Source organism: Mesocricetus auratus, unplaced genomic scaffold (assembly GCF_017639785.1).
Source record: "Mesocricetus auratus isolate SY011 unplaced genomic scaffold, BCM_Maur_2.0 Super-Scaffold_100003, whole genome shotgun sequence".
Taxonomy (NCBI): Eukaryota; Metazoa; Chordata; class Mammalia; order Rodentia; family Cricetidae; genus Mesocricetus; species Mesocricetus auratus.
Genome location: NW_024429188.1, coordinates 85365411 through 85388205, shown reverse-complemented (window position 1 = coordinate 85388205; position 22795 = coordinate 85365411). Strand labels below are relative to the sequence as shown.

General features: G+C 39.0%; 1 protein-coding gene across 4 annotated transcripts in view; it reads right to left on the bottom strand.

The window, feature by feature from the left end:
* Nucleotides 1-22795, bottom strand: part of Pls3 (plastin 3) — a 98410-nt gene that overhangs the window by 35421 nt on the left and 40194 nt on the right. For all 4 annotated transcript variants that reach the window (XM_013126150.3, XM_013126149.3, XM_013126152.3 and 1 more), the window contains exon 2: nt 11511-11591. In XM_013126150.3, the coding sequence (XP_012981604.1) occupies nt 11511-11583 (73 nt within the window). In that variant the 5' untranslated portion in view covers nt 11584-11591. The remainder of the gene's footprint in view (nt 1-11510; nt 11592-22795) is intronic.

Below are 22795 nucleotides of genomic sequence, written 5' to 3'. Positions count from 1 at the left end.
AGCAAACTCTGGCCACTTCAGTGTTTGACAGGAAAATATCTTGACTTTTGAAAGAGTAGAACCCTGTACACAATTTCACCTTTCATTCTTGTTATTTTGTTCCCCTCCCCCCAGCTGAGGACCAAACCCAGGGCCTTGCTCAGTAAGTGCTCTACCACTGAGTAAATTCTTTTAACCTTTCATTCTTGGTAGCAGTTTAGACTTGGCATACAACACCAGGTACTCCATAAGTGTTCTTTTGGTATAATAAAAGCAGAAGACTTACGGCTTAAAGCTAAATATTGAAAATGGATTCATAGCTCCATGAAGCTGGTCCCTGAAAGTCTATGGCTTTTTTTATTAAGTGGAAATGGAGATTTAGATAGCACAGAGAACTGCTGTTTGCATAGACTCTATCTGCAATAACATCTCTTGAACATTAATTAGAAGACAGTTCAGTGATGTGATTAAAAGATGCCAGGAAGTAGCCACCTCCAAATATAACTATCGTAAAATAACCACACTTGGAAACTCCATTTCAAAGTCAGGTAGTAATAACAGATAATTTTAGTAAAGGAGAGCAAAACTTAAAAGGCATGTTGTAGGAAGAAAAAGCATTGTCATTTTATGACAATCCTCCTTATGGTTTCACATTTCTTGACAAAGTTTCTTTGACATCAATCTCCTTATCTTTCTAAGCATATCACATACCACATACCACATACCACAGTGCCTTGCATATAACAAGCAATGGGAAGAATTCTGCCTGTAGAAACTAATTCTCAGACATTAACCAGAGGGGCAAAATTCTCTAATCCTAGATGAGTGTTTTCTAAACAAAACTAAGCAACAATGACCAAAAAATCCAGAAATAGCACCAAAAAGACAGAATGCCAGTTCATCAGGAAACCAAACCTGGACAGAAATATCTTTCAAGTAACATTTACTCTCTCTCCCTTTGTTCTAATCCTGTCCCCATCCAGCAAAGTCCGATCTGTAATTTGGTTTGCTAAGTGACCACAACCATCAAACCAGACCTAAGTGCAGAGAGCACAGATGGCTATCATGGTTTGCGGATCTTTTCCAATGCAGAAATCTTCCTTGCCTTTGTTAAGAAGTATCAGGTACCTGGGGGTCCTTGTGGCCTCCTGTAGTCCTAGCTACTCACTGGAGTGATGAAAAGGAGGTGTCAGGAGTTTAAAGCCAGCCTGGGAAACACAGCAAGAAACTTTCCCAAAACAACATGACAACTCACTTTAAGCTACTCTGTCACACAGACACTAACCTGGACCCAAAAGAGAGAAGAAAAGAACCAGACAGAACCCTTACATCTCAAAGATTTCCAAATTCTTGTAAAACTTTGGAAATGCTTAGGAAATTTATCCTTTACTTTTTCTGCAATTAGAATGTATGTCATCTTTCTTTCATAAATTCGACTTGGCTACCTTCCTATATTTAGTAGATGCTAATCCTATTTACACTATGGCAATTTAATGTTAGCATTAGCAAATCATATTGGTTCTTTTTTAGGACTTCTAAGTCCTACATTGGAAGAGAACGATTTCAACGTCATTAAGAAGGCAGAGAGAGCCTGAAAATGGCAGCAGCTAGCAATTAATTTTACAAAACCTCCCAGCTGGTAAAGTCCTTGAAAGACATAACATAGTGTGTAATTATTTTCAGCATATTTATGCTGATTTTATTTTCAGTCTCCAGTTTAAAAAATAAAAGCAGAAACAAAAGCAGCAATACATCCTTAAGCAGTGACAGTGATCTCAAGTGCCAGAAAACAAGGGAGCACATGCTAGCCAGTCATTGTCCATCTTGTCAGTAACGCTATTCACCACAAGCTCAAGACCATGTTCAAAGGTGAACTTTCCCCATTCTGAGTTTTGATATAAACATAAGATTTTAATAATGTGTTCATCTTAGAAACAGACCCAAATCAAAAGCAGTTTTAACTAGAAAATAAAATCACCAACACCAGGCATTAAAGCTGCCAACATTCTGGAAGCCATTTCTGGCTCATTCACTACTTCTATACATTGGCATGAGGTGGAAGAGGCTTGGCATCAGGAAGACTCATCTCTTCTGCCATCACATTTCAACTGACTGATTAAAAATCATAAATGATTTATGTACAGCTTATTTTATCCGCAGCTTCTATGAGCATTTTCGTTCTGTATGGGTAAGACTAACAAGCCACAGGGGCGGGGGGGCGGGGGGGGAGAGAAATGCCACCTAAGCACCAAACAAGTGCTTTCATAAGGTAAAGAGATAACGTTTAATTAATATATCCAGTGGATTTAAAAAAACAAACATTGAAAACCATTGCACTTGAAAAAAATCACTAGGAGGCACTTAAGATGGCACTAGACAGAATCAGTTTTCATTCTCAACGCTGAATTCATCAGAAATGAACAACTGCTGGTTACAAGGAATTCACTCTCCATCTCTGACTCGATGTCTTTCTCAGATGACACTCAGAGTCACATCTGCGTTTTGTTTGAAAGGAAATCATATTACTCTCTTTTACCAAGTATTAGTTTAAATGCCAGTTACCTCCTTCAACACCCTCCCCCAAGTAACCTCAAAGTAAATAAACTTATTATTCAGCCATGTTCCTGCAGAAGTTTGAATCACACCAAGAATGCATAACCTTAAAAGGCAATGTTTTCCCTCCCCTTGCATCCTGTTATTTAAGCTATTTTAAGTCCTTGTCTGGAGAAAGCTGAGCCAGAATTCAAGTGGTTTTGATTTTAGCTGCTGTTTTACACTGCCCTTGCTTAGGTGGTATGCACTATAATCCATCACTTCAAAAGCATCTTTTAGGGTGCTACATTGCCTTATAAATCTGACAGTTAGAAAGACAAGGACTTCCCTTGACCCACAGGGTGTGTGTGTGTGTGTGTGTGTGTGTGTGTGTGTGTGTGTGTGTGTGTGTGTGTGTGTGTGTGTTGCTATAATTCTCTTTGAATTTCTCTAAATCTGGTGTTTTTCCTATAAAGAGGTTGCAATTGTATGCCCTCATACGCAATACATATGTGGCTTCTACATTAAGCCATTGTGGATAGTGCACATTACAGTTTGAAGAAGAAAATCAGTCAAGTGCAGACATACACTGTTTTGGAAAAGCTGGGATTAGAATGTTCAATTTAGCTTAACCAATGTATTCTAGATATTTTCATTAGAAAAGTAATAAGAAGAATTCAAATGTGTAATAATGAATTTTCACAAAAATATTGATTTACACACTCAACCAGGGGCTGGAGAGATGGCTCAGTGGTTAAAAAAAAGTACTTGTTGCTCAGCCAGGCGTTGGTGGCACATGCCTTTAATCCCAGCACTCGGGAGGCAGAGGCAGGTGGATCTCTGTGAGTTCCAGGCCAGCTTGGTCTACAGAGCAGTTCCAGGACAACCTCCAAAACAATACAGAGAAACCCTGTCTCAAAAAACAAAAATAAACAAACAAACAAAAGAGTACTTAGTACTCTTGCAGAGGACTAAGGTTCAATTCCCAGAAACCTACTGGTTGGCTTGCAATCATAATGTCTGTTCCAAGGTTTCTGACACCCTCTTCTGACCTCTGAGGGTACCAGACACACATGTGGTGGTCAGACGTTCATGCAGGCAAAACACATCACACAGCATTCAGTGGTAAACGTTCATGCAGGGTAAACACATCACACAGCATTCAATGTTAGATTCCCAAAGCGTTTGAAGACTGGACCAGAACCCAGTCACAAAAAGACAAACATGGGCCTGGCAGTGGTGGCACATGCCTTTAATCCCAGCACTCAGGAGGCTGATTCAGGCGGATCCCAAGAGCTAGTTCCAGGACAGCCTCCAAAGCCACAGAGAAACCCTGTCTCGAAAAAAAACCCACAAAAAAGACAAACATGGTATGTACTAACTCATATATGGATTTTAGACATGGAACAGGGGATTGCCAGCCTACAATCCCACTGCCAGAGAGTCTAGGAAACAGGGAGGACTCTAAGAGAGATATGCATGGTACCTGGGAGAAGGAAAGGGAGGAGATCTCCTGAGGGGATTGAGAGCATGGGGGAAGGGGAGAGGGAGCTGGGAGAAAGAGAGGTGGAGAAGAGAAGGGGAGAGGAGGACATGGGGGAGCAGGAAGGTTGAGTTAGGGGAAGAATAGAGGAGAACAGGATGAGAGATACCATAATAGAGGGAGTCATTATAGGTTTGAGAAGAGATCTGGCACTAGTGAGATTTTCAGAGATCTACAAGGATGGCACCAACTGACAATTTAAGCAATAGTGGAGAGGCTACATTAAATGCCTTCCCCCATAATGAGATTGATGACTACCTTATATACCATCCTAGAGCCTTCATCCAGTGGATATTGGAAGCTGAGGCAGACACCCACAGCTAAACACTGAACTGAACTCCTGGAAGCCAGTTGCAGAGAGGGAGGAGTGATGAGCAAAGGAGTCAAGAACCAGCTGGTGAAACCCACAGAGGCAGCTGACCTGAACAAGGGGGGAGCTAATGGAACCCAGAATGGTGGCTGAGAGGCCAGCATGGGACTGATCCAGACCTCCTGAACATGGATGGCAGTGAGGAGGCCTAGGCAATCTATGGGGCCTCAGGTAGTAGATCAGTATTTATCCTTGGCATACGAATGGATTTTGGGAGCCCATTCCACATGGAGAGATGCTCTTTCAGCCTGGACACACAGGGGAAGGCCTAGGCCCTGCCCGGGATGATATGACAGACTTTGAAGATCCCCCAAGTAGGACCTCCCTATCCCTTGGGAGTGGAGGGGGGATGGGGTGGAAGGTTGGTGGAGGGTGGGGGAGGAGGGAAGGGAGAGGTAGCTGGGATTGACATGTGAAGCAACCTTGTTTCTAATTTAAATTTAAAAATTGTTAAAAAAAAAGATTGGATCAGTCCAGAAGGCCAAAACTGGGCAGTCAGAAATATTTATAAACTTGTTTTGCATCCCCAAACATCCACTTCTAATATTTCATAGATAATGAACTAGACGCCATAATGAAAGAACACTAGTTAATTCATTTTAGTTGAGTTACAGTTTTTATTTACTGATTTAGTTTTGTGAGACAAAGTCTCAGGTAAAACATGCTGGTCTAGTTAATTAGCTAAGGCTAGCCTTCAATTCCTCTTCTTGTCTCTACTTCCAAATTTTGGGATTACAGGTTTGTACCACCATTCCTGCTTTCATTTATTTATTGTTTTGGTCACTCATTCATTTATCTTCGTGTGGGTCTCCTGTACACTAAGCAACACCTACACCACCTATTGACAAAATTAACCTCATAGTTTTTTTGTGCTTTTATCCTTTAAGTCATATTTAAATGAATGTAGAGTGTTGTAGCTTTATTCAAAACTGAAAGTAAACTGGACTAAATTACCAGTTACTTTTTGTGGCACTGTGATGAGGTTTCTATATGCTGGAGAATATCAAGTAACTGGAAACAATTCAACTTTCTGGGTTGAGAGAAATCTGGTACAGCTCAATCACCACAACCAACATGTCTTGGCTGCATTTGGTGGGCAGCCTCAAAGGAATGCACCACACTCTTCCTGGCCACTTAAGAACTCGAATGCCCATTCCTGATAATGAACTTGATGTCTATAACTATCCGGGAGCCTTCATCCTGGGACTGATGGAAGCAGAGGCAAACACACAACTAAGCACTGAACTGAACCCAAGGAACCCAGTGACAGAGAGAGAGGAGTGATGAGCAAATTGGCAAGGAATGGGCTGGCAAAACCAGCAGAGACAGCTGATCTGAACAGGGGAGTGCTCTTGGACCCCAGACCGACAGTGGGGAGGCCAGAATGGGACTGATCTGGACCCCCCCAAATGTGAGTGTCAGTGAGAAGGCCTGGGCAACCTATGGGGCTCTGAGCTGTGGATCAGTGTCTATCCCTGGTATACAATCTGTCTTCATGTGCCTATGGCACAAAGAGAGATGCTCTCTCAGCCTGGACTCTTAGGGGAGTGCCTTGACCCTACCAAGAGTGAAATGATAGACTTTAGACATCCCCTATGTGGAGGGATTTGGCAATAGGGTGGGAGGGAGGGTGGAAGGGGAGTGCGGGAGGAGGGGAGGGAGAGGGAACTGGGATTGACATGTGAAACAAGCTATTTAAAATTAAAATAAAAAATGATTAAAAAAAAAAAAAAAAAAACTAAGAATCCCAAGTATTCTTGTGTTTCAAAAGTCCCAACTTTCATGTTTATAAAAGTTCAATATAGCATGCTTTGGGAAAGACAAAAAGACTCGTGTTTTATTGTTATTTTAGTAGATTTATTTTATTTTTACTTATGTATATGTGTGTGTGGGGGAGCATATACATATGCAATTGCAGCTACCCAAAGTTGAGAGGAGGGTGTCTGATCCCCTGGAACTGGAGTTATAGGAGGTTGTGAACCCCTTTGTGGGTTCTGGGAAATGACCCCAGGTCTTCTGCAAGAGCAGCATGTAGTCATAACCTCTCTAGGCCTCAAAAATCCTATTTTAAAGAAAGCGTTTGCAGGACCAAAGCCAAACTGAGAGCATTTAAGTTACCTGAGATTCATTGCTTAAGGTAAGTAATAATAAAAATCAAAGTCTTAGAATATAAAAGGCATATTCTGGTTGGTAAATATTCACTTTGTAAGTAAATGAAAATATGTATTGATTAATGTTATATTTTTTGAGACAGTGTCTTACTATGTCGACCTGGCTGACCTGGAACTCTGTATCTTGACCTTGCTGGCCTTGAAATCACAGAGAAGTGACTGTGCCTGACTCTGCCTCCCAAGTAGTGGTATTAGAGGTGTGTGCCACCACACCAAGCCTGAAAATTTTTTAGACACAGGGTTTCCCTATTCAGCCTTGGCTAGCCTGGTACTGTTGGTGTCTTGTTTCAAACACCCTAGTAAAAAGACTATAGAGTGCAAGGATTACAGGCAGGCACCAACAAGTCAAGCTTTATTCTCTTTAGAAAAAAAACCATGCAGGATGGCAGCATTTAAATTAAAACAGAAACTTGTTTTTTGGTGTGTGTGTGTGGAGGGGGAGGAGACGCCAAGGTTTCCACTATCCCAGAGGGAAATACTGAGACAATTGTTGAGATAATTAAAATAATTACATGTGATTAGAGCTTAACAGTAAGCAGGTGCAAAAGCAAGTGAGAGAACTTTAAATCCTAATACTCGATTTATTGCTAGTAAGGGGAGTTTCAAAGCACTATTAATTGATTGCACAAAACCTGTGATTACTCATAATTACAGAGATTTTCTCTGCACACTATGATTTTGCTGGATTTCTAAGCAGATAATCAAGGCTATTATTGTTAATAGATGAGGAAAATGATTTCCATATTTTGTCACAATTGAAGTGAGACAAAGTAGACGTCTCTACTCTCCCCTGCCACACAAAGTAGGAAACAATTTTCCTTGCCAGGAAAATAAATTCTGGAGCCTTTTTAAAAACGTAAATAAGAGCTCCTCAAATGAAAAACTAAATGCCTCAACACCTTTGACAGCTGCCGGGGGGCTCTGTAACTAACACCATCTAAAAACTACAAAGAGATTTGATGGAAAATGAAAAGATTTAGCTGTTAACTTTTCAATGATTTTCTGAAAGGTGCATTTACTACACATATACTTCCCCCCAGCAGGCAGGCAGGCAGGCAGACAGACAGACAGACAGACAGACAGACAGACAGACACAGATACACACACACACACACACACACACACACACACACACACACACACACCACTCTTATGTGTCTCAGTGTAATGGCCAAAAAAAAACCTTTCATGATACATTTTTCATGACAAAGATCCTTTGAATGTACAATTGTAAAATCCCAGTACATCAAAAGGCTGTTTATGGCTCCTTCAGATTCAAGTATTTAAATATTTATTGGGAACCTAACACATATGCAGCACTGTATTAGATATTCAGAGAGGTAATACAAGAGAGTGCTATTCGAAACAGGCAGAAATATTGGCCCTCTGAATTCTAGTTGACAGCTTATATGTTAGTGAGATGGGGTAGACTGAACATGTGCCTCGTGTGCGATTCACTAAGTCTCCCAGTCCCACCTCCTGCCTGTGCAAAGTGAAGAGTTACACAGTGCTAGGTTTTTGTTGTTGGAATCATTCTGTACTATTTTTCCAGTCAAACCTCTAATTCATTTGTTCTCAATCTCTGGGTCGAGACCCCTCTGGGGGTGGATAGTTGAATGACCTTTTCACAAGGGCTGGCTAGAGATCATATGAAAGCACAGATACTCACATTTAGATTAATAACAGTAGCAAAATTGTAGCAATGACAATAATTTTCTGGTTGGTGGTCACCACAACATGAGGAACTGTACTGAAGGGTTTTAGCGTTAGGAAGGTTGAGAACCACTGCTCTAACTAATCCCTCACTTACTGAATAAAAATTTAACCCTGTTTCCACAATGTCAATAACTGCTCAGCTCTCTATTATTATGTCTTAACTGAGCAGGTAAGTTGTTTAACTCATAAAAAATACTCCAAGTCCCAAGTAAATCACATCTGATTTAATGTTAATTTAAAAGAAACAGTGAACATAAATATATCTAAGAGGCCACACATGATGTCAAGCCCTACATTCAACAACAAGCATTTCTTTCAGGAGGCTAGTCATAGATAGCAATTAAGCAATGCAACATTAAAAAGTTATGGACCCTACTCTAATTTGCTAACAGTGAAAAATGAATGTAAGCAAAATGCAATGGTCAAGGAAATACATTCCTACAACAATTATGATAAGAACAACCCTAAAGAATATCAACAAAAGAGAAAAATTTAACAAAATTACCCTACCTCTTATGACCAAGAACTCATTTGCTATTTTCATCGAGTATCTGACTATGTATTTCCATTCTCCCAGTGAGTCCTATATACAGCAATTTAATTTATTGCTTGTAAAATATGCACATATAAAATTCAGATTCGAGCCAGGTGGTGGTGCATGTCTTTAATGCCAGCACTCAGGTGGCAGAGGCAGGTGGATCTTTGTGACTTTGAGGCCAGCCTGGTCAAAAAAGCTAAAGCTAGTCCCAGGACAGACTCCAAAGCTACACAGAAACCCTATCTCAAGAAACAAACAAAAACAAAAAACAAAATTAAGATTCGTTAAAATTTAACTCTATCTAGACTTAGGATATGAATAGCCATTATATCTGGGTGTTATTATTCTCTACAAGCTATGCTGTTTCTATTAATGTAAATGCTTTTATAGAAAATGTGGATCATGTCAAAGTTTACCTAGCACACACAAAAGCCTGAGTTCAATCCCCAGCACATTAGGCTTGGTGTGGTGGTAATGTCTGTAATCCCAGTATGAAAGAGGTAGAGGGAGAAGATTCAGAGTTAGAATCTGGGGACCAATCTGGGCTAGAAGAAATTCTGTCTCAAAAAATGAATGAATCAATCAATAGGGAACAAAGATAGATATCCTTTCTCTTTTTATATTAATGGGATGTTTAGCATAATTTTAAGAGTAAATCTGATTTAAATAATAAACCATTATGTTTCAACTTCACTTCCTTTAGCTTAGGCAGTGCTAAGAAGAAATAGCTTACCTTCAGTCAGTGGTTCTCAACCTTCCTAATGCTGTGACCCTTTAATACAGTTCCTCATGGTGTGGTGAACCTCAACCATAAAATTATTTCTGTTGCTACTTCATAACTGTAATTTCACTAGTTATGAATTGTGATGTAAATATTTTTGGAGATAGATGGTTGCCAAAGGGGTCATGACCCACAATGAGAACCAATGCTTAAGCATGTGCTATGTCCTGTGAGTATACATGTAGTTAGTTCTTATTCCATTTCACAGAATCTTTTATCACTTGACCTTCCAATAGAATGTAAACACTTTACATTGCTTCCATTGCTGCTCATTTGTAAGGTATGTGATATGACGTTAAAACATAAATAAAATAGGACCTGATGGTACAGGCCTGTAACCTCAACTACTAGGGATGCTGAGGAAGAAGGATGGAGAGCAAATTCTGAGCAGTTTATTGAGATGATATCTCAAAATAAAATGAAAAAGGATCTGGGGATGTACCTTATTTGGTAGATAGTTTATCTAGTATGTATGTATACAAACAAATATACAAAAAGGAATGCAAGCCATGTATGTTGGCACATGCCTGCAATTCCTACTCTTTAGGGAGGTAAGAGGATCACAAATTTGGATCAGCCTAAACAGATCAGTGAGATTGTCTCAAAATAAATATGGTGGAGGATGTCGCTCTGTGGTAAAGCACTTGCCCATCACCCATGAGGTTCTGGGTTCAGTTTGCTGTTCCTTGGGAAAAGACTGCCATCACAATATGCCTTTACCTCTTTGATTGATGCTATATTTTTATTTATTGTTAGAAATATGAATAGTATATATAGTGAGTTCAAGGCTGGCTAGCCTAGGTAGGGTACAGAATGAGACTCCTTTCTCAACAAATAAATACCACAGGAATAGTGAATTCCATCTAATGTTCACTCCAAACATTTGTCTCCTCAGAAAAACAGGATATTCCAGCTGGGCATGGTAGCGCATGCCTTTAGTCCCAGCATTCCAGAGGCAGAGGCAGATGGATCTCTGTGAGTTCAAGGACAGTCTTGTCTACAGAGAGTGAGTTCCAGGACAGCCAGGAGTGTTACACAGAGAAACCCTGTCTCAACTCCTCTCCCCCCTCAAAGTAAAACCTGGTATCCAAAATATTCTAACAATACAACATGTGTCATCAAAATTTCAACTGACACAGGAGTCCTGACTTAATAACTGGGACTCTTGGCAAAAAAATATGCTTGACCGTATTAAATATTAGATACATCTGAAATATTTTGAAAATTAAAAATGTATATATGTATATATACATAACAATAACAAAGAAGATGCAGTCATGAATTTGAGAGGGAGTGAAGAGGACCTGGAAGGAGTTGGAGGGGGAAGAAGGGGGACTGGAAATGATATAAACAATACTCATATAGAAATACTAATAAAATTTATGACATTTCACTCTCTCTTTCTCTCTCTCTCTCTCTGGGGAGGGGTGGGGGGACAACTTGAAGGAATTAGTTCTCTTCTTCCACCATGTGGATCTTCAGGATGAAATTCAGGCAAGCAACATTAACCGCTGAGCAATGCTTGCCTGAAATAATAGAATTTTCACTATAAGTTCTATTTTTTTTGGGGGGGGGTCGGTCTTTGAGACAGGGTTTCCCTGTGTAGCTTTGGAGCCTGTCCTGGAACTCTCTGTGTATACCAGGCTGGCCTCGAACTCACAGAAATCCACCTGCCTCTGCCTCCCAAGTGCTGGGATTATAGACCTTGTGCCACTAACACCCAGTTCGCTACAACTTCTAAAACTTTATCCATCTAATTTTTGTAGTCAGTCTCATTATAACACTCAGGCTAAGGCTAATTCATGACAATTTCTATAAATACAACATTAAGACCAAATAAAATTGCCTTTCCTGTGGTTATTAGTATAAAATGGACTCACCAACTTTTGCAAAGGCCTCTTTGAGTTCATCAAGTTCATCTTTGGAAATCTGAGTGGTTGCCATCTCATCCATGTAAAGATCTAAAGGAAAGCAAATAGTCAGTCTTCAAAGAAGTTTGTGAATTCATAACATTAGTATTCTTGCTAAATTACAAGCGTACTAATTAGACTTGCAAACTACTAAAACAATCTGAATAGGTGTCCATGTAGCTATGCCCAAAATAAAGACAATAAACAGGTGGCAAATCCTCATTTATCAAAAACTATATAGGAAAAAAGGTCTGAATTTATCTCTTTAAGGATAATGTTTTAAATTAAAAAAAACCATTGTGGTGTGCAATTTTGTCCTCCTAAGGATAAAATCTTAAGCTACATTAAAAGAGTGTAAGAAAGGACCAAGGAACAATAAGACAGTGATATATAACAGAATCTTGTTTTTTTTTCTTTTGGTACCAAAGTGAAGGTAAAAACCACCTGACTAACAATTCTTGTAAAAAAAATCACTAATTTCAAACAGCATACTGATACCTGTCAATCGTTCTTCTTGAATGAGAGATATAAGAAAAATAGATGGTTTTATGGTTTTGATATAGAATCTTCACAAGTATATGTTAATATACACATGCTATATTAAATTGTTGATGTTATATAGGTATAATTTAAAGTATTTTAAAATTTATAATTTAAATATATGTTATACACAATAATAAAGAGAAGAAAAAGAGGTCATGAATTTGACAAGGAATATGGGAGTGACATAATTGAGGGAGGAAAGGGAGGGGAAATGTGATTAAATTATGATCTTGAAAATAAAACAAAATGCTTTCAAAAAATGAAAGAAATATCTTCAGGAACAATCTCGACACAAAAAAGTAGCAATTTTGTTTAAGAATAATAAAATTTAAAATATTAAGCTGTGGTGCTCTGGTAAAAATTCTAAGTTTATTCTACATATTATAAAAAATATGTGCCCATCACAAAAATGCTAATTAAAATTAATTACAAATTTATTTATATATGTTTTAAGCAATCATTTTGGTATGTTTTGAATTGGGGTCTCATTCTGTAGTCCTGGCTGGACTGGAACTACCTATGTTGGCCTAGCTGACTTCAAACTTTTGGCAATTCTCCCACTTCTACACTGTATTATACTACAATTACAGGCTTATGTTACCATGCCCACCCAATCACGGCTTTAATGAAAAATTATTACCCATTTCCATGAATTATATGTGTAGAACAATGGCACACAAAGCTTGGGAGTGAGAAAATTTAAAACATGTGGCTTGACCTCTATCTACAATGGTCCTTTCTAGTTTGGGTAGTTTGAATCAGTAATAATTTAAAACATGTCAGTAAAAAGGTCCAAGCAACAACAAAACCCTACACAAATTATTTCATCTATATACTGTATATCATTTCTATTTAAAAAATCAGAAAGGAAGTTAAGAGTTAAGCATGGAAATAAACCACCCCTGCTCACCATCCTTATTCCTATTCACAGGAATGTACATCTTTCTATTCCTCTTCTTCCCTTTTCAGATTCCTCCTGTACAGGCCTTTCAGGCCCCCTTTTATCCTCACACTGTATTTTTAAAATATTTTGTTCTTTTTAAAGTGTGTGTGTGTGTGTGTGTGTGTGTCACATGCACATGCACATGCCCATGCACAAGCACAGGTGTGTGTAGTGCCTGCGGAGGCTCGAAGAATATGTCAGTCTTTTGCCCTCCCTCCCCCAACATGGGTGCTGGGAACAGAACTATGGCCTTCCGGAAGTGCATTATGTGCTCTTGACTGCTGAGCCATCTCTCCAACCTCAGTCCCACACCATATTTGCAATATCTGTTAGAGGTCCAGTTTTTGCCTTTGAGGAATTTACAATCTTAGCAGGCAACCAAATCATTACAGTATGACAAAGAATTTCTGGCTGCAACAAAAGGTATAGACATCCATTTTGAAGAAGTCTGCAGGCTCTGGAAACTTTAAGTCAGACCAGGGACAGTTCTTTTATTCATCCTATAAAATTAAGAAATGCTTAAATCTCATTGAAATTATTATAAGTTTTTTCTTTATTTTTGACTATTTCATACAGGTTCTCCCAACGAAACTAAAAGTATCCCAGACTCGTTCACATGCGAAACAAAATTTGCTATCATTGCTGCCTCTGGACAGTTCTTGAACACTGGTTGTGCCCAGGGGTTGTTTTACACAAATGACATAGTATATTCGCACTGGGCATGTGATGAGTGGGCATCAATCAGTACTCTGGTTCTGCTACTTCCTAACTGTATGTCTGTGAGTTCATTTCATCTCAGTGAGCCTCAGCTTCTCATTTACAAATAGCACTAATCATACCTGTTTCCCGGGATCCTCACAAAGATTAAAGATGACTATGTGAAGGCACATTATAAATAACAAAGCATTATACAGCAACTTCAAATCCTCAGTGAAAGAAAACCAGGAATAAACAACTCCATAAGTAATTGTGAGAGACTATAAATATTAGGCATCAGTCTACTAAGAGCCTTTCAAAAGGGATACATGAAGAGCTGTCTCATCTCCCCTATAATTATTGACTACAGAGTATAACAAGCCTCCCATATATATAAAAATTACAAGCCTTCAGTCAAAGTAGTTTAAGAAAGACTGCTCTAAAGAAAACATTGTCAGCCACATTTTACCTATGACTCAATCTGGCTCTTTCATAAGGCCAACTTCTATACAGAACTTGAAGCGCAGGAAAGTGATACATTTTTAAAAATAAAAATAATTTGAGTTTAAATATTTCAAAACTCATCCATAGCTTGTTTATATAGTCACATTCGCCCCTCATTTGTACATTTTCTCTCAAGTAGTAACACAAATGAAATGTTAAAAAGGTACGATTATGATTCATGTTTAAATCCGATTTCACAGTATATGATTGACAGGGAAAAGGCTGTTTGTAATGTCTTTCTTTTGCCTCCCGAATTCCGTCTTACCACATAAGTGAACTTTGTTTACATGACATGAGAGGGAACTAATATTCAAAGAAGGGAACTATATTTCCCTCCACTTCATTTCGGCAAATGAAATGCTAGTCAAGGATAAAAGCTCCCAGGGTCTCTAGTCTGCAAAGCTCTTTGTTCTGCCTGGATTCTGTTTTATTTTTTTCCCTTTGCTCCGTCTGCCTGATTCTTCTGTACAGAGAAATCAGCCAGGAATTTAAAAGGCAAAAAAAGAGCCAGCTCTCTTTCCTAAACATCTGACACACAGGAAAACAGATTTTCAACTCAGGGAATAAAACAAAAGCAAACAGATCCTTGTTTGTTTGTTTTTTTTTTCATAAAAGGATATGGTGTACAACTGGGTACGAATTCAGGGCGTCACCCATAGAAGAATCTTATGCCTATGAAGTCATCCCTAATTACAGCGTTTGTCTAACAATACAGCAATTATGAAACCACTCCACTGGCTCATTTCACTATACAGAAACCCTGGACTCAAATCCTTGCTGACAATGTTTTACCTGAAACTATTACTCAAAATTCAAAGGCTGTTTGAGGGAGAAAAAAAGGAGAGTCCTGATTTATTCTACTCAGGCACTCACCTTTAAAATCTATCTTACTGTAAGGTGGACTCACTAATGTGTGTCATTCTGTATGAAGGCTGGGTCAGGAGGAAGGGTGGTGCATTCTAGATACCTTGGTTGGTAATCAGTTTGGATTAGGAAATATATATATATATATATTCTATGAAACTGGACTGGGTAAATAAAGGATAAAATGGGACATAGCTAGCCTTATAGCTCTGTTTTAGAGGGCCTAACTATCAAGCACAGCAGAAAACAAGCCAATCACCCAAGCAACCCATGTGATATTCACCACAAACTTCAAACAATGTAAAAATGGAATTGGGAAGGAAATGTTGATTAGTTACAAGAAGATTGCACAAGACATGACTTAAAATTCCTGAAGGAGAAACCAATAAGGGTGAGGAAAACACAGAAGAATGTATTATGAATGTATTATTTAGTTATAAGGAGGAGGGAAACCTAAGGATGGATGTAGCCATCATCGTGGGCAAATGATTCAAGAGCAGGTAACAAAAAGGGGGAATATGATTTGTCACCTTCTTCCTTTTAAAACAGGCAGTGCTTTGGAACACCCACACTTCACATTCCTACCTGTACCAACAGAAACTGCCACCCTGTCTCCTCCTCAGTTAGGTAAATCAACAGCACCAGTCTCGAGGTTGGATGGGTGTGTGCCATTCTGTGGACTAAAGCTCACCTTCTCCTACTATGATTACTCAAACTCCAGTGCCACATTTCCTAATGACTTTGGAAGATTTCAAACAGCATGTCAAACACATTCTCTCCTTACTCATCTACACTCATCAAGCCTTCATTGAAGGTGTAATATATACTAGACAGTGTGTCAAATGCCACAGATATAGACAGTTAGGACCCTTAAGTCCTTTTTTCTGTGGTAGAGCTTATTGTCCAGTGAGGGAAACAGATAGCAACTCAAAGTAATCATACTAGAACTTTCACAGTCATTTGTGCTGAGTGGTGTATCACAGTCAGGGAACATTTTCCCCATTGGATCTGATGTAATCTTTATCTTAGAGACTGGTGACCTGTTCTAGGGTTAGAGTCAGAAAGAGAAGATGCTATCTGGGGCTGCAGAGATACAGGATGGTTGGAGCTCTTAGCCAATTGTTACTGACAACACACAATTACAGAAGGCCAGAGTCCAGCTGAGATGTTATCTAAGTGGATGAAGGTTGGCAAGAGTAATTCCATTTAACATCACTGCCATTCCCTCCCCATGTTTTCTCAGTACTATGATTCAAATCCACAGTCTCAAGCAGGCAGATGCTCCATCAGTGAGTCACACCCCTGGCCTTATTACCCCTCCACACAGACACACATACCAACTCTCCTTCCTGATACACCAGGTCTCATTTCCAACTTCTCCTCAGTCTCTAGGCAAATCCATTCAAGACTACTGGTTGCCCCCAAAGTTTGTTCTTTATGTGTGAGTCAGTCATTAAATTCCCTGGACTCCTCCTTACAAACTTCAAGATTCTTCCATCATATCCCTTTATGGTCTCAAGAGTGATCAATTATAGAAGTTTCAGTAGTCTCTCATTTTGTTGATAGGATCTTGATACATAACCCAGATGGGCTTTGAATTTGCCATCTTCCTGCCTTGATCTCTAGTGCGCTTTAATTACGAGCATGTACCATTACCCTCCTATCTATCTATCTGTCTATCTATCCATCCATCCATCCACCCATACATCATCCATCTACCATTTTTAGGCAATTTAGTTAACATAAGAATAGCATTTAATATTCCAATCAAATTTCTTTATTGGAAATGCTCATATCTCATTCTCATTGATCATTATTATATCTCATTGGAATCCACCCATCCTCTATCACAGTAGCTGAAGAATATGTAATAATAATTTAAATGAAATATTGCACATCTTTTTAAATTTCTATTTTAGCCACTCATAACTGTAGAGAACTTATTTACTGTGGAGCAAGCTACTTGCTTCATACCTAAAAATGGTAATATTGCTATTCAACTTAAAATTTTCCTTTATTTTTGTATGTGTGTTATTCACATTTAACAGAGCAACTGGCTTTCAAGAAACTTAGTCACTTCAAAGACACACAAGCTAGAAAGAGGTGAGCCAAGTCTCAACTCCAAGACCTGTCTGAAAAAGACAATATTCTCAACCAGTATCTGATATAAGCTCCTTAATAACTTATTGAATGAGTTCACTTACCCCAAGACTCAGTAGAGCAGAAATAGAACTTACTCATTATTGTATTCCCTATAGCATGGACACAGTACATTGAATCCTTTTGGATTAAAAAATGGACCATAACTAGCATCCGCAACTATTTGATTATGCCTGTCCCCAAATTCACAAGGTTATAATTGCTTGTGGCCAAATTAATTGGCTAGCATCTGCTTGGCATTTCAGGTCATCCAAAGTAGTATCTGGTTTGGACGTGGTAATCTTCCCTCCTAAATTTCCCCAGTGCTGGGATTATAGGTGCTTGTCACTATGCCCCAGCTTTGAAAAAGCCTTTTGATTCATAGTTCTCCTGACCACAGCTCTCCTGCTCTCCTTAAGTCCCATGCCACTGCCCTGGTTTGACACTTACCTTTTCCTCTGAAGATTCCCTTCAACATCTCTCTCTCTCTCTCTCTCTCTCTCTCTCTCTCTCTCTCTCTCTCTCTCTCTCTCTCTCTCTCTCCTTTCCTCTCTGCCTATGTTGGATACTGTCAGCCTCTAAGTTCCTACAGATGCCTTTTCATCTCCAACAGCCTGATGCCTTATGCTTTATTCCCTCTCATTTTTCTCTTAAGCTTGAACAGATTTTAGTATCCTGTCATGAAGTTTAGCAATTTAATGATAGACTTCCTCCTATAGTTACATAAGTGGAGGACATTATGGCTGGGTTGTCTATCATCTTATTTAATTCCGTTCATCACCCACCTCTACACTGTCTCAAGTTTGACCCAAAATATTTTCCTTAATAAATCGGAGCCATCATTTGACCAAAAGTTGGTCAAAATTTTCACTCTGTACATTTTATTTTAAGGCACTTTGTTTCTGGAAAAGAGACTACAAACTTATTTCTCATGTATACTGCAATCTTGGTTTGCTTGATGCTGGATATAAAGATCTGGTGTCAAAAATACTGCAGCCAACTGCAACTCTTCAAGGGTTATGAAAACTCCCAGCATGTCCAATAGCCAATAATCATAGAAATTACAAGATATAAGCTAAATCTCTACGGTTCTAGTACATTTTTCTTTGAAACAGGGTCTCATGTATCCTAGGCTGGCTTCAAACTCACTGTGTAGTAGAGGATGATCTTAAACTTCTGATCCTCCTGCCTTCACCTCCCAAGTGCTGGGATTACATATGTGTACTACCAGGCCCAGTTTATGCAGTGCTGGTGACTGAACCCAAGGCAAGTACTCTATTTAACTGCGCTGTATGCCCAGCTCAGGCTCTATTATTTTATCCCTTAAATTGTTTCAGATGTGCAGTAAGTGGTTGAAGGCAGCCGTCTAAGACACTGGGAAGAAAAGTGATCAATTGCTCCAACTACCCAAAACACTGCTTTTAAGATCTTTGGGCTCATACCCAGTAGAACCTATGGAAGATAATTCAAAAGCTCTTAGCAAATATGACCATGCTATTGAAAAATACAAACAGTGGGAAGAAAATATAAATAGGAGTTCCTCTAGCTAATGCTATCTTGTTCCCATTACTTAAAGGATAAATTAAAATGATAAATTTTGTAATTTTATAAAATATTTAGAATACAGGGCTGGAGAAATGGCTCAGTGGTTAAGAGCACTTCCTGTTCTTTCAGAGGACCTGGGTTTGGCTCCCAGCTTTCACATGGCAGCTCATATTCCAAACTCCAATTCTAGGGAGCTTGACACCCTCTTCTGGCCTTCTCAGACATCAGGCATGCATTTTGTTCATAGATATATCAAACAGATACAGAATCTAAACAGGCTGAGCAAAGACTATACAGAATGTGCCTTTTCAAAAACATTGAGCTCAAATTCCCTTTGACCACAAAATTAGTGGGTCTGTGGGTACAGATCAGTGGTAAATAGAGGCCCTGCTTTCAAGCCCTAGCAGCAAAAAATAAAATAAGAATATAACACACAAACACTTTTCTTGCTGTACACTCATTCCTTTATGTGAAAAGACTCAGTGTCACAGCATTACATATTGCTTAATTTCTTGAATCAAGCCACTCCAACGCTCAGCCTCCCCCATCATATTGGTATTAATAATTTAGTATTAATGTAAATTTAAGCAAACAATCATGTATCTATGTGGTCAATTTGTAGTACAGGTTTCTTTCTTTTTCAAGACTTTTTGCCTTTCAGCAAACTTTCATGGAGTCTTGATAAAGCAGTCATTTTAATAGCCTAAGAATCCGTACATCGTTTTTCCCTCTCCCTCCTCCCCTGCCCTTTTTTTCTTTGTCAAGACAGGGTTTCTCTGTATAGCAGCTCTGGCTGTCCCTGGACTCACTCTGTAGACCAGAATGGCCTTGAATTCAGAGATCCACCTGCTCTGCCTCCTGACTGCTGAGATTAACGAAGTGCACCCTATACATCATTTTCATTCAATTGTTTGAAAGTCAAAAGCAGGCATTCAAATCCCAAATGCCTTCAAATCTATTTTAAGCTCCTAGTTCTGAAATGTAGAAAGCCATGACTTTTTTTTAGTGGCAAACAATGAAGTAATCCTGTCTCAAAGAAGGTGGAAGGTAAGGACTGACAGCAGATGTTGTCCTTTGACTAGCACCATGAGTCAGTGTGCCCACACACATATGCATATGAACACACAAAAACTGTCTTTTTTCTGAGTCTTTTTTGTCTTTTGTTTCCTGTTAATTTATACTATGCTTCATTATGACATTTTCACCCACATATGTATCTTTATAATATTCAGTTATTCCTTTGAGACAGGGGTCTCAAGTAATTCAAACTGGCTTGGACTTTACTATGTAACCAAGTATAAATTTAGACTTCTATTTAGAGATCCTGAGTGCTAGGATTACAGGTTTGCACCAACATACTTTGCTTATGTGGTGCTGGAGAATTAAACTCAAGGCATTATGTATGCTACCAACTGAGCTACATCTACATCTCTATTCCATCACCAATTGCTTGGTTTTTCTTTTTTCCCCCTGTGAGATAGGGTGTCACTTTGTAGCTCAGGCTGACCTGGAACTCATAGATATTCACCTTCCTGTGCCCCTCAAGTGTTGGGATTAAAGGTGTTTACTATCACACCTGGTTCTGCTATTGTTTTGTTGTTGTTGTTGTTGCTTTGAGACTAGGTTTCTCAAAACAGCCCTGGCTGTCCTGGAAGTAGCTCTGTTGACCAGGGTGGCTTCAAACTCACAGAGATTCGATTGTCTCTCCCTCCCAAGTGCTGGGATTAAAGGCATGTGCCACCACCTTCCAGCCTGCTATTTGCTTTTTATAGTCAATGTCCAATTGTTTTTTATAGTCAGTGTGAAGAAAGAAAAAACTGCTATGAAAGGAATATTCAACCTATATAACATACTTAACTTTTCTGGCCTACATCTTCTGGAAACTATGACACTTCAGCTACAAACTGTAAAACTAAGCAGGGAACATCTTTAAACCAAGATGTTAAATCAGCATTTGAGCTTTAGGGATAGCCATGTATGTTATGTGGGTTGCACAGAATTAGGACTTGGGAAATAAAGCCACTGCTTGAAAGAACATAAATCTGGATATATGTAGCAAATAGTCCTGGTTCGTTCTTTTTTAAAAGATTTATTGATTTGTGCATGTGTGTGCACATGGAAGGTAGAGGTGATGGATCCCCCTATAGTTGGAGTTACAGGTGCTTGACAGCTGCCTAATAGAACCTACATCCTGAGTATGTTCTCTTAACTACTGAACCACCTTTCCAAGCCCTCTTCTTGGTTCATTCTAATTAAAAGAATACAGGCTGGGCTGGGTGGCATAGAACTATAATCCCACCTACTTGGAAAGCTGAGGCAGGAGGATTCTAAGTTCAGCACCAACCAGAGCAACTTACCCAGATCGTGTTTCAAAATGAAAGGTAAAGATGCTGGAGATATGGTTCAGTAGAAGAGTGTTGGCCTAGCATTCATGAGACCCTAGAGTAAATCAGTTGTGCTACCAAATGACACATGAATGACAGTATATCAAAAATATGTCAGATAATGCAGTTCAAGGACAGTTGTAAAATAACTTAATAAGTGTTATTAGTTGGGACTGAAGATATGGCTCAGCAGTTAAGAACACTGGTTGCCTTTGTAAAGAACCTGGGTTTGTTTCCCAGCACCCAATGGAAGATCAAAGCTGTCTATAAATACTTTCAGGGGATCTGATATCCTCTTGTGGCCTCCAAGGGCACCGGATGCATGTGATGCACATACATATGTGCAAGCAAAACATGAAACATAATAAAATATATATTTCTAAAATTAATTACTTTTAATTTTATTTTGAGCATGAACATATTTTACCTACATGTATGCTTGTGTACCACGTGTACATAGTGCCCACAGAGGCCAGAAGAGGGTTTCCCCCAGAACTGGAATTACAGATGGTTAGAGTAGCCAAGTGAGTGCTGGGAACTGAACCAAGGTCCTTTGGAAGACTGCAAGTGCTTTTAATCACTAGCTATCTACCCAGCCCAAATAATGAAATCTTAACAAGGGTAATTCTTTTATACCCTTGACAAAAGATGCTTTCAATTCCAAATTAAATGGTATACTCTTGAAGATTGTTGCTGAAGGTTTCCTCAACCCTTTACTCTGTCCCTAGAACTTGCTTCCTTTAGCTATAATTTTAATTTAGATGTATCCAAAACCTATAAGGAGACTTAACTATCCATCTTTGGTGAAATGTAAAGAAGATGCTCTCTTTTGGAGGTATATTGCCCCTTCAGATGCACAAAAGACCTTGAAAGTTCACTGAGAAGGACAAGGAAGCAGAAATGGCCATTTTTTGAAAACTATGCAGATTTACTCTAAGTTATAATTGCTCTATTTCCTTAATACTGGCAACCAGCTAAACAATCCTAAGTTTTTTGTTTGTTTGTTTTGTTTAGAGATAAGGATTCAAATTCACTGTGTAGTTCAAGATGGCTTAGAACTTCTGATCCTCCTGCCTCTACTTCCCAAATACTGTGATTACAGATATAGACTACCATGTCTAGACCTCAAATTATCAATTTGAATAATTTTAAAGGAGATGCATCAGATAATCACAGTTGTTAGCAAGTGATCCCCCCTCCCTAAGTTTTTTAAGTCCCCCCAAACACATTGTGGTGACTCCTTACTGCCTCCTCTGTCTCCTCCACTCATCTGTGAGTTCCTTGAAAACACAGATTATATCACCTATGATTTTGAATCTTGATTCACAACAAGTATCCACCAAATGCTGGCTGAAAACATAAGCATTGATGGCAGTGAGTAGGGTGATTGAACAGACCTACCTATCAGGCAGGGTGCCTAGTCATCTCACATGGTTTTCAAAATGCATATTCTTGAGCTGAGCAAAGTGATACCTCTAATTACAGAACTTGGGAGTGTAAAGCAGCAGGATTGTGAGTCCCAGGCCATCCTGAGCTACACAGAAAGTTCAAAGACATGCTAGGCGATATAAGGAAACCCTGTCTAAAAAAAGAAAACAAAACCTCCCCAAACAAACAATGCTAAACTAGTCATACTC